The sequence below is a fragment of the Pollachius pollachius genome (genome assembly GCF_949987615.1).
Source record: "Pollachius pollachius genome assembly, chromosome: 5".
NCBI classification, from domain to species: Eukaryota; Metazoa; Chordata; class Actinopteri; order Gadiformes; family Gadidae; genus Pollachius; species Pollachius pollachius.
In genome coordinates this window covers 10102012-10117011 of record NC_136938.1, presented here as the reverse complement: position 1 = coordinate 10117011, position 15000 = coordinate 10102012, and the positions used below count along the sequence as shown (strand labels likewise).

Here is a 15000-nt window from a genome sequence, read left to right as displayed (position 1 = left end):
GCAAGGGGACTTTATAAAATGTAGTTTGTCTCTTGAAGAGATGCATCATGAGGAGATTGATGGATGAGAAAGAGAGGAAAGGATGCGGGGAGAGCACAGAACAAGATAACAAGATAGGGGAATAAAAGTGTAAAGATAAATAAAGAGAGAGAGAGAGAGAGAATTCTTTCTCACATACATTCCCTCTCAATCTCTCCTTTTATACCTCACACCCCTCCCACACACTAAAATGTGCACCTCACCCCTACCAAAGCACAACGTGTGTGATATATTTTATCAGTATTTCTATGGATAGATGTATCTATGTGTTTTTCTATGGTTTACGTATCTACATATGCACTGTGTATCTATCAATCAATCCATCAATCAACCTTTTGACTATCTATTTATCTATATATCTATCTCTATGACTTCCTGTCCGTCTGTCTGTCTGTCTGTCTGTCTGTCTGTCTGTCTGGTTGGTTGGCTATTGATGTCTATTTGTGTGTGTACCCAGAATTTGCGTGCTTAATTAAATCAATAATGTCTTGCCACCTCCCAGCATTCTCGGAAACACACCCATGTTTGTTTGCTTGTATTTTCTCACCAATCTCTTGATGCAGTGGCAGCAGTCCACTGTACAGCACTTGATTCATCCAACTGGCTCACTTACCGTGAATAAGCTTAAAATTATAATCCTTTTATAGGGAATACTACTTGGACAAAGACCCACCCATTACAAACAAACACACACACACACACACACACACACACACACACACCCACACACACACACACACACACACACACACACACACACACACATATTATTCCTCTGTATGTTTGTGTGTGTCTGAGAAATAATATGGTGAGACAGACAGAAAAGAAAGCAACAAAAAGAATAACAAGAGAATTACAAAGGAAGGAGTAAAAAGACGAATGAAAAGGAAATAAAGGAAATTAAACACCTGCCATCCGTGGGCACGGATGAACAGACATTATACGACAAACTAATCCCACCACCTTTCTACTTCAAACTGGTTCTCAAAGTACACCAATTCAAGAATTGAAGCACAAAGTACTAGAAAATACTCAAGTAGCACGAGACTAGTCATGACGTCCTATAGAATATTCATGTAGCGCTCGAATACTCATTTAGTGCTGTTCTTGTAGTGCTTGAATACTCATGTAGTACTAGAACACTCATCTAGTACTAGAATACTGATACAATCCTAGAATACTCATGTAGCGGTCAGGTACTCATTGATACGAGAAAAATTATGTAGTATTAGAATACTCATGTAGTACTAGAATACTAATGTAGTCCTAGTATACCTGTGTAAGAGAGACGATCTTGTGGATGGCAGAGGCAATGTGGGCTGAATCTCCATGTGACTAAACGTGTGTATCCTGGCAAGTTCTAGTAGCCAGAGACAGAGACATACCGACAGCTCATCCAAGAGGTCAGCACATAGGGTGAGCGGCTACGGTTGCTACGGTGTCTGTGGGGAGCTTGGCGTAGCGTAGCTTCGAAAAGGGTCTAGCGTAGCATAGGTCAACTTTTGAACAGCTCATAGAAATAGACATGGTGTGTATATATTGTACGTACGGCGGTAAAAGCGGCAATCTGCAGGTCTGCCCTGTAATGGGAGCTGCAGTTGTGAATGTCTATCCATCACAATTCCGCTTCTCACTTCCAGCTGATTCTCCAGATGTTTCCCATGATCTCCATTGTACCCGCTTTTCCAATTGTTGAATTGCTGGAGATGCTCAACCAGAAGCTCAATAGGTCGCCGAATCCACTTGGGGGCTGAGGATTCATCAGGGTATCCTAACAGGAAGGGTTTTTCGTGATTCTTTGAAGCGCTACAAATTAGCCGAGGGTTGTTATTGGTCAGATCACCAACGCTGAGGCAGCTCGGCTGTCCCAATTGGTCCAAATTCCAGAAAGCTCCTGATCGAACATGGATTCATTCCTTCCTGTGTAAATAGGAAGGAATGAAGCTGTGTAGTGAAGATGAGGAGAGCTTAGACAAAGAAAGATGGGCCGGGGGATAACAAGATAAAGTGGAGAGGGAGAGAAAATGGGGAAAAGGATAATGGGAGATTGGGAAGCACATGTTTTGATGAATACAGAGAGAGCGTGAGTGAGAGAGAGAGAGAAAGGGCGAGAGATAGCGAGAAAGTGTGAGTGAGAGAGACAGCGAGAGAGAGAGAGACAGAGAGAGAGAAAGAGAGAGAGAGAGAGAGAGAGAGAGAAAGAAAGAGAGAGAGAATGAGAGAGAGAGAAAAAGAGAGAGACAGTGAGACAGCGAGAGAGAGAGAAAGAGAGAGAGAGAACGAGGGAGAGAGAAAAAGAGAGAGACAGGGGGACAGCGAGAGAGAGAGAAAGAGAGAGAGAAGGAGAAAGAGAGAGTGTTAGAGCGGCGGGGAGGTGGAGAGGGAAAGAGAGGGTGAGAGATGGTGAGCGTGATGGGGAGTTGCGCGAGCGCAGGGGTAGGGGTGCGGTTGTCGATAAAACTGACTAGCTGATATTGAATAGGCCCATCTGTTCCTCCAGCCGTGTCATTTGATCCTAGCGGCCATATCCCGGCCGTGGGAGCGCGGTCACATGATAGCCGGCACGGAGAGGAAGCCCAGAGCTCAGCAAGCATCAATGTGGTCCTCAGCAGGATGGCAGCCCTGACAGACAGCAGATACACATCTGACAACCCCCCCCCCCTCCCCCCCTGAGATTCATCTTCTTCTCTTCTCTCTTCTCTTCGTCTCCTTCGCCGTCACCTTCTGCATTCCTTGTGTCCCTCTCTTCACTTGTCCTCCTGTTGAATTTGAATATCTTCTTCACGTTTTCTTCCTGTCTTTCTCTAGTCTGTCTTCTACTTTATCTTATGGTGATTCAAATTGATATCAATCTAACTTATTCATAATATGAATTCATCATAATCATGAATATTAATAATACTATATAATAATAATCATTAATTGTTCTTTTTGTTCATCCAGTGTGTGAGTGGTCGACACCTGTAATCATGGATGTCGAGAGAGTTGTTATTTCTGCCTGGACACGTTCTTAACAGCTTTGTAAGATGTTAATAACATGTCATTCCCCTCTCACATCCATCAGTCACATGCAGCTTGTGCACGTAGTAGCTTAACACGGAGACGGTCAACCCAAGCTCCACTGTGTGTGTGTGTGTGTGTGTGTATGTTTGTGTGTTTGTGTGTGTGTGTGTGTGTGTGTGTGTGTGTGTGTGTGTGTGTGTGTGTGTGTGTGTGTGTGTGTGTGTGTGTGTGTGTGTGTGTGTATGTGTCTTGGGGTGTGCGTTTCTATGTTTTTGTGTGTGCAGGTTTGTGCATCTCCAAAGATGTGTCCGTGCGACTGGGGTTGGGGTCTTTGTGTGCGGTTTTGTGTGTTTGTGTGTGTGTCTGAGGGATGATGTTACTGCTGAGAGGCATGATGGTATTGGAATGCTGAGAAATTGGAATGGGTTGTGGCAGGGGGGGAGGGAGATGGATCAACATAGATCCAGATACATCTATCTTCATCTTCGTGGGCTATTTATCATCTATTCACCTATCTATAAGGGCTGTACCCTCATTGGCTCATTTGTCAATGGGAACTTTTTAGGCTTATTACAGTCTTCCAAGTTTCATTGTTGTTGAAACTAAAAAGGTTTTGCTCGCACACTTTAACTAGCTTTCCCGGGATGGTCAGGTTCCCTGCATGTGAAAAGTTGGGCCATAACTGAAAATTACTTTTTCAGTTCATATAACCCCTGAAATAACCCGAGTCCCGCGTGTATACCTGCTGAGGAGGTGGATCTTCCAAGCGAAGCCGTCCAGCCGCAGCCCTCCTAACTATAGAGCCATTGTTTGGCCAATATTAACACACAATGGGTGAATAACAAAGGACCCTGTCCTAAACAGAAGCGTAACTAGGCCCCATTTTAACCAGATATCATCATATGGGGCCCAAGCCTATTTTGGACACGAATTTAAAAAAAAATATTTTGAGTCTATCCCGACATGGCCATGTGCTCAGGCTTTACTGTTCATCCCTCCCTCCCTCGCTCTCTCTCTGCCCACTTCTCTCCTGCACAGTGCATGTCTCTCTCTCTCGTTCCCGCTCTCTGCTCATCTTCCTTTACCTCTCTCTCAATGCACAACTCTCTCTCACTCTTTGCATGTCTCTCCACCTCTCAACTCTCTCTGCTCATCTTTCTCTACGGTCTATCCCCCTCTGTCGATCTCTCTCTACCGCTCTATCTCCCTGCTATTTCAGCTGTATTTCTGCTTTTCCTCATTCTGAATAGGTTTGTTCCCCCTCTCGTTCACATATTGGTATTATTGTTTTTATCTTACTGTTTGCCCCTCTTTACCTCTACTTTATCTCCCCTTCTTTCCTCAACTACTCACGCTCTCTCTCTGTTCTCACCTATTATCTGTCCGTCCATCCGTATCTCAGTGCTTGATCTCCCCGCCCCTGACTCCCTCCAGAAGGGAGGGGGGGTGTGTGACCTTGTTTGTATCCAGGTCTTGTTCTCTCTGAGTGGCTGCACGTGCTCCACCTGCCACCCGACCGGACCGGCTCCCAGCCCTGCTATCGATCGACCTCCGCTTGGCCCTCAAGGACGGAAACCAAAAACCCCTCATTCCAGACCGCATCAGCTCCTCTCCTCCTCCTCCTCCTCCTCCTCCTCCTCCTTCTCCCTTTATCTCCCTCGCTCTGCGTTTATCTCTCCCTCTCCATCCATCCCTCCTTCTTGAATTCATCTACACTGCAGTCCACCTCTCCCTGCACTCCCCCCCTGTCTCTCTCTCTCTCTCTCTCTCTCTCTTTCTCTCTCCCCAACTCCCTGCTGCAGGAATCCATCACGCAAATAAATACCCCACATACACACAAGAAGACATACAAAACTACCTACACACACACAGAGACATACACACAAACAGAAGTACACACACACACACACACACACACACACACACACACACACACACACACACACACACACACACCTTCACATCCCCGCACACACACACTTGCTTAAACAAGGTCCCTCCTCAAGGTTGTAGTGACCAGAAGACCCATGAATAAATAATGAGGCAATAGGAATCACTTTCAGAAAAACCATTTACCCTCCTATTGTGTTGGCGGAGAAGGCCTGCGCAGGCCTGAATGGGTATAACAAGGCTCCTCCAAAGAGTGCAGCGCTCTGGTAACTAAGAGGTGTGCAGCCCACCCTCACGCACTGCGGAAGTGCCACTCCACCACCTTCACTTTGACCCCTGGTGTAATGCTCTTTCAGTCTTCCCTCATCGGTTTATCCGTATCTATCCTCCTTCTTTGCTTTCTTTTCCCACTTTCGTCCTGTTTATCTTTCCATTCGTCCTTTCTCTTATTCGTTCATCACTCGGTCATTCTGTCTTTAACTGTAACATTATTCCCTACTTTACTTGTTAAATTCCTTCTTCCATAATTGCATTATTTCATTCGCTCTTAAAAATGTTACATTTTCTTTCATGAGTTTGGTTGCTCATTCTTTCTTTTCTTCTTTCTTTTCCTTCTTTCTTTTTTGTGTTATTTATTTCTCCCCGGCCTCCCTACTTCCTGCACGTCCTCTCGGTGGGAGTGTTGTCAGGGCAACAGGGTGGAGGGAACTGCAGGGCACCCTTAGGTCTGGCTGCTGGTGTGGTTGAAACAGACGCTGTTTCGGGTGTTGTTGTGGGTTGTTATGGTGGAAGAGAGGTTCACACCACTAGATGCACTATTCCCAACCTGCCAAAGGCCATGAACTCATTAGATGGGAAAGAATAGCTTCTCCTCTATTTCGGTTGCCCCTTTTTTGATTTTCTTTTTAGAAGCCCGCAATGACTCAACCAGTCAGATGCACGCAAATGGGAGCGAACATCCACAGACACACAAAGAGTGACACACACAGACGCACACACAGCAAGAGAGAGAGTGAGAAAGAGAGATAGAGAAACACCACTGAGCCACTCCTGCAGGTGAACAAACAGTTTATGAGGTTTGATGTACGTCCCTTTGATGTCGGACCGGAGTGTCGACAACATACGGAGAAGAAGAGAGACAGAAAGGGACAAGGACAGAGAGTAGGTGAGTCGGAGGTGATCTATCTCTCCATCCCGGAGAAAGAGATGGAGAGATAGAAAGAGCGAGAGAGAGAGAGCGAGAGCGAGCGAGAGAGAGAGAGAGAGAGAGAGAGAGAGAGAGAGAGAAAGAGAGAGAGAGAGAGAGCAGGTGAGTCGGAGGTGATCCGAGGTGCAAATCAGAGGACGGTACGGACAGGTAGAAAGCCGGGAGATAGAGGGGATAAAGGTGAGTGTTTCAACAGAGACGGACACAGAAAGACGAGCGAGGGCAAAGTAAATGAGGTGCAGAGGAATATGAACGACGGGAAAAGTGATTTGAGGAAAGGGAGGAGAAGGAATGATTGGATTACTCTCGTCTGTACGGACGGAGCGAGGGAGCTCTTTCCAATCCAATCTAGCATGGCCGAAGGTAAACAATCAGTCTTGATAAAGGATTAGACGGACCCTCAATCAGGCTCATTCTGCCCAAAGCAGCCTTTATTGGCCAGGCCCCTCGGAGCCAAATAGAGCCCTCCTTCAACTGAGAGGGTGAGAGGGAGAGATTGAGAGAGGAAGAATGGGAAAGTCAATAGAAATGGCCCTGCCTTGGCTTTTTGTAGAAATTGAAGGAGAGACATTTTGCTGACTGAGGATTTGCTACATTTCATTTGTTTATTCACTGATTATGTTTTGCCATTCAGTCACATTTATACATGCTTTGCCAGCGGCACTTGTGTTTGTGTTTTTGGACGTGTCTGGTCTTCCCACAGACACCTCCCCTCCTATGTTCCTGATTGGAGCCAGGAGTATCAAAGGCCACGCCACAGGAAGTGTCTCTCTCTCTCTTTGGACCTTGCTGCCATGTGCTACATGTGGATCTGTTCGTCTCCCATGTGCTACGCCTTTGTGTTGACCTCCCTGTCTTGCCTGGGCGGGGGGCTGGATAAACTAGGGGGTACCCTGTACATAGCTCACATGTAGATCACCCTTCTATAGAGACACTAGGTAAGCTGGGGGTACCCTGTACATAGCTCACACATAGATAACCCTTGTTTAGAGAGGGTTGCTTTCCTGTGGCTGCACCATCGGTCCCCTTAACCTTCTCATGTGTTTCCCCCACAATAAATGTCCTTTTACTTTTCAGTTGTGTCTCTTCAATGCATTTCTGGTTGTTGTGTTAGATCCTTTACCCCTTAGACCCTTTAAAGGACCACAACAAACATGCCTACTTATTAACATACCTACTTATACATATATCCTTATTAATTTGTTTACAAGCAAACTAGAGTCAAAATCATAAAAAATAAAAAAAGTTGTGAAGGATCAAATGTGAAACTCTTACCGGGAAATATGTTTGTAATGAATACACACAATACGTATACTCACTCTCCATAAAAAAAAACTGCTGCCCTAGACCTTTGCTAAAGTTAAAACTAAGAAACCAACCATTGGACCAGGAGTGAGAGTGAGACTGCAAGGAGGAGGAGTAGGGCTGAGAGCAGAGGATGATGAAGGGTGCAATGGGTTTGGGCCGGGGTGTGGCAGGGTTGGTGCATCTGTAACTCTGTATCCCCAGAGGGAGCACATGCAGAGCGATCGCATAACACTCCTGCAAGGTTCTCCTGAGCCACTGCTGAGGTCACCTTCTCGTCCTAAAAATAAGGTTATTTATTACTCTGTTGTGCATCGTGTTGTGTTCTTTTTCTATGTTGGATCCATTTTTCAGGGCAGAAGGAGTTCAATCAAGGGAGGAGGGGGAGGGCGACCAATCACTGTGCTGCCCTTTCGTTATCAGCAGCGCTGTGTGAGGTCTGACTGTTTCAGATGCATCAGCAAACCTCTCAGCAGTAGGGCTGTACTTGGGCTTGATGAGCCAGCCTCTCCATCCTGATGAGGTATTCATTCTGCCACTAATGAAAATGGGTAACTGTGGAATTGTCTGTTTGTGTCGGTTGAATTGCCATGGTGGGTCTGCCAACAAGGCCCAAGCCGCCGTGGTCCTGGCATTGAGTCCCTAATGTGAGTCACCACAAGGTGCCACCCCCACCCCATTCCCCTTGTCCTGGTTTTATGGCTCTACCTCTGTTTTGTGTCCGCATAAAGGGAGGCCATCAAACAAATCTGTTAAATTGTGGGGTTCCTGGAAAGTTATTTGGAGAGGCATCAGCAAGGGCAGTGCAACACCGACTAGAATAGAACGCCACTGTACTGTCCGGCCTGGACCGGAAATGTGCTTTTGGCCTCACCTCAGAACCATTAAAACAGTACATTACGTAAAGACCAACAAAAACATGAGTAATAATAAAAAATAAAGAAATGGTTGATTGCAACAGTTCATTAGGTGTCATTTAAAAGAGCAATCAAATTTGATACAAATTAGCTTTGGTAAACATTGCATTTGGCCAGGGGGCCAAGTTATAAATGGCTGTCCTGAGGGCACCACTTTAAACGCTCTGTAGAGGGGCTGGCCGGTGCCCTTCTCTGTGGCCTGGACGTGTTTTGTTGCAGGGAGTGGGTGAAGTATCGTAGGTGGTCAGTCTTGTAGCGTATTACTCTGGCTGTTCTACAAATATGATAATTTGTTTATTACTTTGTTGAGACGCATTATCCGCTATTATTCACTTGACTGCCACTAATACAAAATCAAATAACCTGGTGGTGTGATGCCTATAGCTACTCTGCACTTATTTTTGTACTTGCTTATGCAGCATTTTATGCCGTTACTCGAATATCGATTCTATGCTTCGGTTGTTCTCAGCTTTACTTCGCTTTGGAAAAAAGTAAATGCAGTCTGGTAATATAATGGAACAACAACAAAGTATAATACATAATTTGTAATTATAATTATAGTTCAGATGTCTACCGTCCGAGGGGATGAGAGAAGGGATTCTTAAAGAGATGCAGTGAGGATGACCCGTGATGAAGGTCATACCGTCTAACTTCTGGCAGATCCACACTGCCTACCCTGGTCTATTCGATTCGATTATACTTCATTCTATCTTCAACCTTCTATCTTTCGATTAAATTATACTGTACTATATTTAAGTTAATTGTATGCCCTTTTATTCATTTATTATTGATCTATTTAAATGTAATTTAAACTGTTTACATTTGTGATTTTGCATAATTTTGATTTGATTCTACTTTAAGATATGTTATTGTCTGTGTTTTACTTAACTCTATTTGCTTTACATGTTTCATATGTAGGGCACACAAATACATATAAAATCAGAAAAATAATAACACTGCCACCCACCCACACACACACACACACACACACACACACACACACACACACACACACACACACACACACACACACACACACACACACACACACACACACACACACACACACACACAACACAAACGATTATCTTTGAATTCCTTTAACTTAAAAGAATGAGGCATTAAGCTCTCTGGGATGCCCCATCTTTCCATCACTGTGTCTTTCTCCATCTCTCCATCACACAAATGTAATCAGTTCACAACACTCTGACATCTCATTGTCTCATTCTCTCATTGCAATCTGATTTATGTGTGTGTGGGTACGCCTTTGTGTGTGTGTGTGTGTCCCGTAGTCTCCATGTATGTTATCATAAAATCTCTTGGCTGAGCTTCATACCACCTCTGTTGTCTATCTGTTCTCTTTATTTTCTTACACAGGTGCACAAGTTTCACCTTTACAGTAACTCACACACGCATGCACGCACGCACGCACAAACACACATACAGACACACACACACACACACACACATGTTTACGATGTCACAGCTTAAGCCAGAGGATCAGCAAGTGTGGTCCACTTCCCTAAATTGATATTTTAGTGTTTACAAAAGTGGATCCTGTATGAATACAACACAACAAAATATGGAATCACTGCAGTTACTTTTTACTACCGAGAAAACGTGTGGTAAAGCCGGTCTTATTGAACATTCAAACAACATTAATATCGACATCACCATCCACAATAGCCCACGGGCTCCAGCCCCATAGACCACAGTAGTCCGACATAATTGATGTGATGCCTCCAGCATTCACACAATGTGTTCTTCATAAACAACTTTATTGGGTGAGTAGTGGGCAGGGCTCCACTATTGATATTCTCAGGTTTTATTATTATTCTTTCTTTATTATTCTCTGCCAACTTTGGGACCATTCGGCCCAATCAACATTTTAGCTAGAGAGTCCATTGCATTTCAAAATGTTAATCTTTGCTTGGAATCGTGAGTTATCATTCACATTGTTTTATGTTATATATCACATTCACTTTGAAAATATTATATTTTATAATGTATACCTACAGTTGCTCTGAGATTTCAACTATTTCCGATTTCATGACAATAAACCCACATACTTGAAGGGACAGACATGTGGGAAATCCACGTGTTTGTCTACTTCAACTGAGCATGTCCAACAAATAGTAGTCCAAGTTAGAATGGTTGGTAACATAGCTATGGTTTGAGGCTAGCCTATCCATACATGGCCGGTTGTCTTCTTCCGGTAGAAGCCCACAAGTAATGCGACTCAAAAACAAATGTTTTTAATTTCATGCTAACCATATAAAAAAGTTGGTTTTCACATGAAGGCTGAGAATCCACAGACTCCAACAGTATGAGCCATGTTGCCACAGTGTGTGAGGGTGTGGCGGTGGTACCTACTGGGGGCCGGGGATGTCCCTTGACGATGCACTGGAGCACCAGAGTGTCTCCTTCCTTGATGGTGTAGATCCTCTCGCTGATGTTGTCATCCTTCACATTGCACGCTGCGCCCGAGTGTATGATCTGGGCGTTGGCAGGAGCTGTGCATGAAAACACATACCAATGCACACACACACGCACACACGCACACACACACACACAAACACACACACACACACACACACACACACACGCACACACACACATACACACCACAAACAAGGGCCAGAGAAAGAGAGAATGATCAACTGTACAGTCAACTCTTGGGCACTAGTAAAACATAAATTATACAGAGGAAAAACACATACAGTGGTAAAGCTAATGCTAATCCACCACTGCAGGCTGCAGTTTGAAACCACGCATGATGACGGCGTTGGGCTGACACTTTACGGCAAAGACACCTGGCTCAGCTCGGCTCAGTGAAGACCCAGGAGGAGAGTCTGCATGGGTGTGCGAGCATCGCTCAGACAGCCTCGCATCAGTGGTGATGGAGCGGGAGAGAGGTGGGGGCAGCAGGTGGAGAGAAACCCGGCAATGGAGGGGGCATGCAGGCCCCAAAGGAAGATGTTGCAAAATCATTAACTGGGATTAAAATCTGTTCAATAAGGGAAAAAAAAAAGGCTGGCTCCTGTGTGTGGATCTGGCCATTCGTTAGACTGGTGCTGCCAACGGGTTTGGAGTGTGACGGGAATGTCCGAAGAATCGTTGCAGACATGCAAGGGATTGATCCCGCAACGACTGCAGCCTAACAGCATGGGGCTGAGCTGAATAACTGGAGCATGTTGCAGTGCCTGTTAAGCCGCATGTCCACTGGGCTTAACAGGCTCCGAAAAGAGCCTGTTAGGTCTGCCTCTCCTATGGGACAGAGTGTCAGAGCTCAACCTACCGTCCACTCCGCTCCAGGCATTGAGAGGCTCTCAGATCCTTAGGGATCCAAGCTAGAAGGGGCCTTTTTTTGTGTCGCCAAGAGTTCAAGCGTTTTCATCTTTGATGCTGAGCTTTCAACAACTAACAATGTCAACCAATCACATTCCAATGCGATATTGTCTATTGTGGGGAAGATATTGTGGGGGGGCATTCCATTACAGTGCTAGAAAGCAATAGAAAACATGAATACACCGAAGAATAAACTAATTATTGTGTGTTTCAAAGTATCTGACCTAACAGGCATTCTTCAACACCTTACCCAGCCCCCGGAGCTGGCGCCAAGCTTGCTGTTGCACTTGTGTTGTAGGTGAACATAATATGTTGTGGGTATCAACACCCATATCCCTATCATGATAAAGTTACCCTTGATTCTCATAATTATGCTACACACTTACACCTTTCCAAAGACGACTTTTAGTTCGTATTTGGAAAAAAATGATCTTGCTGAAATGTGGATTGGTGCTTCCTCTTACATTGGATGAAAGAGTCTGCTAAAATAATATATGTTAATTCATTCAAGCACTCTTTAAGTCACACTTAACCCTGCTTAGACTTTGAATGTGTAACATCAATATGAATGCGTTTAAAGACTAGGGTGTAACAGAACAGCTGATATGGAAGCAAAAGGTAACAGAAGGTTATAATACAACATTGCACCACGTGTAGTGTCTAGTCCTGAGGTCTGCCACTCTCTGTGGTTCAACTGACTCTTCTGTGGCTGTCCGTGGGTATGTCTGTGTATGTTAGATGGTGTGTATTTGTTTGTATGCATGTGTGTGTGTGTGTGTGTGTGCGTGTGTGTGTGTGTGTGTGTGTGTGTGTGTTAATGCCTCTGAATGTCTATGAATGTGCGTGTGTTTGTGTGTGTGTGTGTGTGTTAATGCCTTTGTGTGTCGATGGGTGTGTGTGTGTGTGTGTGTGTGTGTGTGTGTGTGTGTGTGTGTGTTAATGTGCTATTAATGTGTGTGTGGGTATGCAGATGACTCGGTGCACTGTGGCATGTGAAGAGCTCATTAGCAGAGCAGTGGTGCGGTCAGTCATGTCAACTCGCCATTTCTCTCACAAGGAACTGTTTACCCAACATTACCATAGTGATTCCTTCTAAAGCGCAGCGCCACACAGACAAACAAAATATAACAGCCAACCAACCAGTGCACAGGCATGGCTATACCCTCATGAATCTTGGATGCTGTTGGAGGTTGTTTTATTCATGATATTCCCCACAAAACTCTGCGGATCCTCCTTACGTGATATTACCCACGATGGGCTCTGTTGAGTTAAGTCAGGGTCGCTTTGTTTTTGGGCTCCTTTGTCGTGAAAGAGGTGTTCATCTCTCCTGTCTTTATTTTTTCTATTTTTATAAATCAAAACAGATGACGCAAACTGTGCAATAAAAGTAGTTCTTGAGCGGTGTCTGACTCACGCGCAGGAAGTGTAACACGGTCATATCAAACGCTGGCCCCCCAAGTCTAAAGTCAACTTTACAGAGCCTTGAGGTTGGGGTTTGGGGGCAGGTATGACCTCTGGGACTCAGATCAGTGACCTTTTAGCTCCACTCAACAGGCCTCATGAAGCACCTGGCTGCCAGCGACAGTCAGGCGCTCCAGTCAATAACCACCACCACAATGTTCTAAATCCAACAACATGCAGCCCCCAAGAGACCCTCCAAGCCGGTACCTGGACATTGGAGTCCCGGGGGGGGGAGATGCTAGGCTAATTCAGTCAGAGGAAAGAGATGGCGTTATTGGTGGGGTAAGAGTGAGGTTACATCTTGTTAGTATCTAGCATGTTCCTTTTTCTCTGGTAAGGGATTGAGCTGGACAGAGAGCCCCCTCCCCAAGAGAGCCCCCTTCCTCAGAGAGAGAGAGAGAGAGAGAGAGAGAGAGAGAGAGAGAGAGAGAAAAGCAGTAAAGCATGAGGGAAGTAAAGCAGGACTCTGAGACAGCAGAAGAGAGAATGATTAAAAGGAGAGACTGACAGAGAAAGAGGGAGCAAAAGAGAGAGGATTGTAGGAGAACAGAGGAGAAATAAAGCATTTCTTTGTGGCCCAAAATAAATAAGAAATTGATGATAAGGATTAGATAAGGCAAAGTAAAAAGTGAGGAAAAGTGAGGGAAAGGATTGGCGTGAGAGATGGTGAGTGAGATAATAAAAGAGGAAGGATGGCATTCATGACGAAAAAAGTACCCAGAGGGAGAGAGAACTTAAGAAAAAGGTGTGTGTGTGTGTGTGTGTGTGTGTGTGTGTGTGTGTGTGTGTGTGTGTGTGTGTGTGTGTGTGTGTGTGTGTGTGTGTGTGTGTGTGTGTGTGCGTGTGTGTGTGTGTGCATGCGATTAGTGTGCTGGTGAATAAGACTGAGTAGAGAGTAAAATTAAAAAAGGTCCATCACAGAGAAGTAGTCAGCTCGATGATAGCAAAAACTGTGAACTTATGCAAACCTATTAGCCCAGAGACTAGAATAGAGCAGTTGTCTAGTCTACCGTCGCTATGCCTGAACCCACGCAGCGCAGGCCACCCACGCTTCCATGAACCAGCTCCACGCTCGCACAAGATGAAAAAGAGAAGAGAGGGATAATTCACCAGAGGCAGGAAGAGAGTCTTTCTCTGCCTCGACCCTCTGGACCTCAGCGGTATGATGAAAAACAGCTTCCTGTCCCCCTCCCCTCCCTCCCAGTAGGATGATGAAACCATACGATCAATGCACACCGTGTCCCTCCCCACCAATGGGCCTTCTGCTGCTGAGGGAACGAGGCCCATAATCCATCCATGGTTATAGCGGAGATCTTCTCCTCTGTTGCCTCACAGAAACACAAAGCATTTAGGTTTACTTGTTATGAAGGATTTAATATGAATGAGTTTTGTCATTAAACTACAGCGACCGAGACATTTAATTTCTGCTGACAATGTGGCAAAAAAATAATAGTTTCGTCTGCTGGGTCAAGAATCTCGCCCGGGAGGATAACTCTATGGCTTCGGAACGGTTGTCTGTTATTGTCCGTGTATCACAGCCTCTATGATACATGGCCATATTGTTTACAATCCATGCTTTGACCCTAGATGGAGACGCCTTGCTCTATTCACCTTGGGTTATGACCGGGTATATAGACAAATTATGCACCCCTCCCTCTATTCCCGAAAGAATGGAGGGATGGGTATATCTATTTAAACTCTTCCATCCACTCTTACATTTCATCCACTGTAACAATGGCAGCAGGACAGTGGCAACCTAACGTGTTTGTATCGAATAATTTCCACCAGTGTAGAACTTCGTAATACTAATTCAGTACAGTCTCACAAGGT

The 15000-nt window shown here is 45.0% G+C and overlaps 1 protein-coding gene across 1 annotated transcript in view; it reads right to left on the bottom strand.

The window, feature by feature from the left end:
- The window catches only part of mdga1 (MAM domain containing glycosylphosphatidylinositol anchor 1), a gene marked incomplete at both ends in the record, with an annotated part of 138086 nt that overhangs the window by 90090 nt on the left and 32996 nt on the right, over positions 1–15000 (bottom strand). Inside the window, 1 exon segment of the mRNA XM_079737206.1 lies at positions 10735–10874. Within this exon segment, the coding sequence (XP_079593332.1) occupies positions 10735–10874 (140 nt within the window).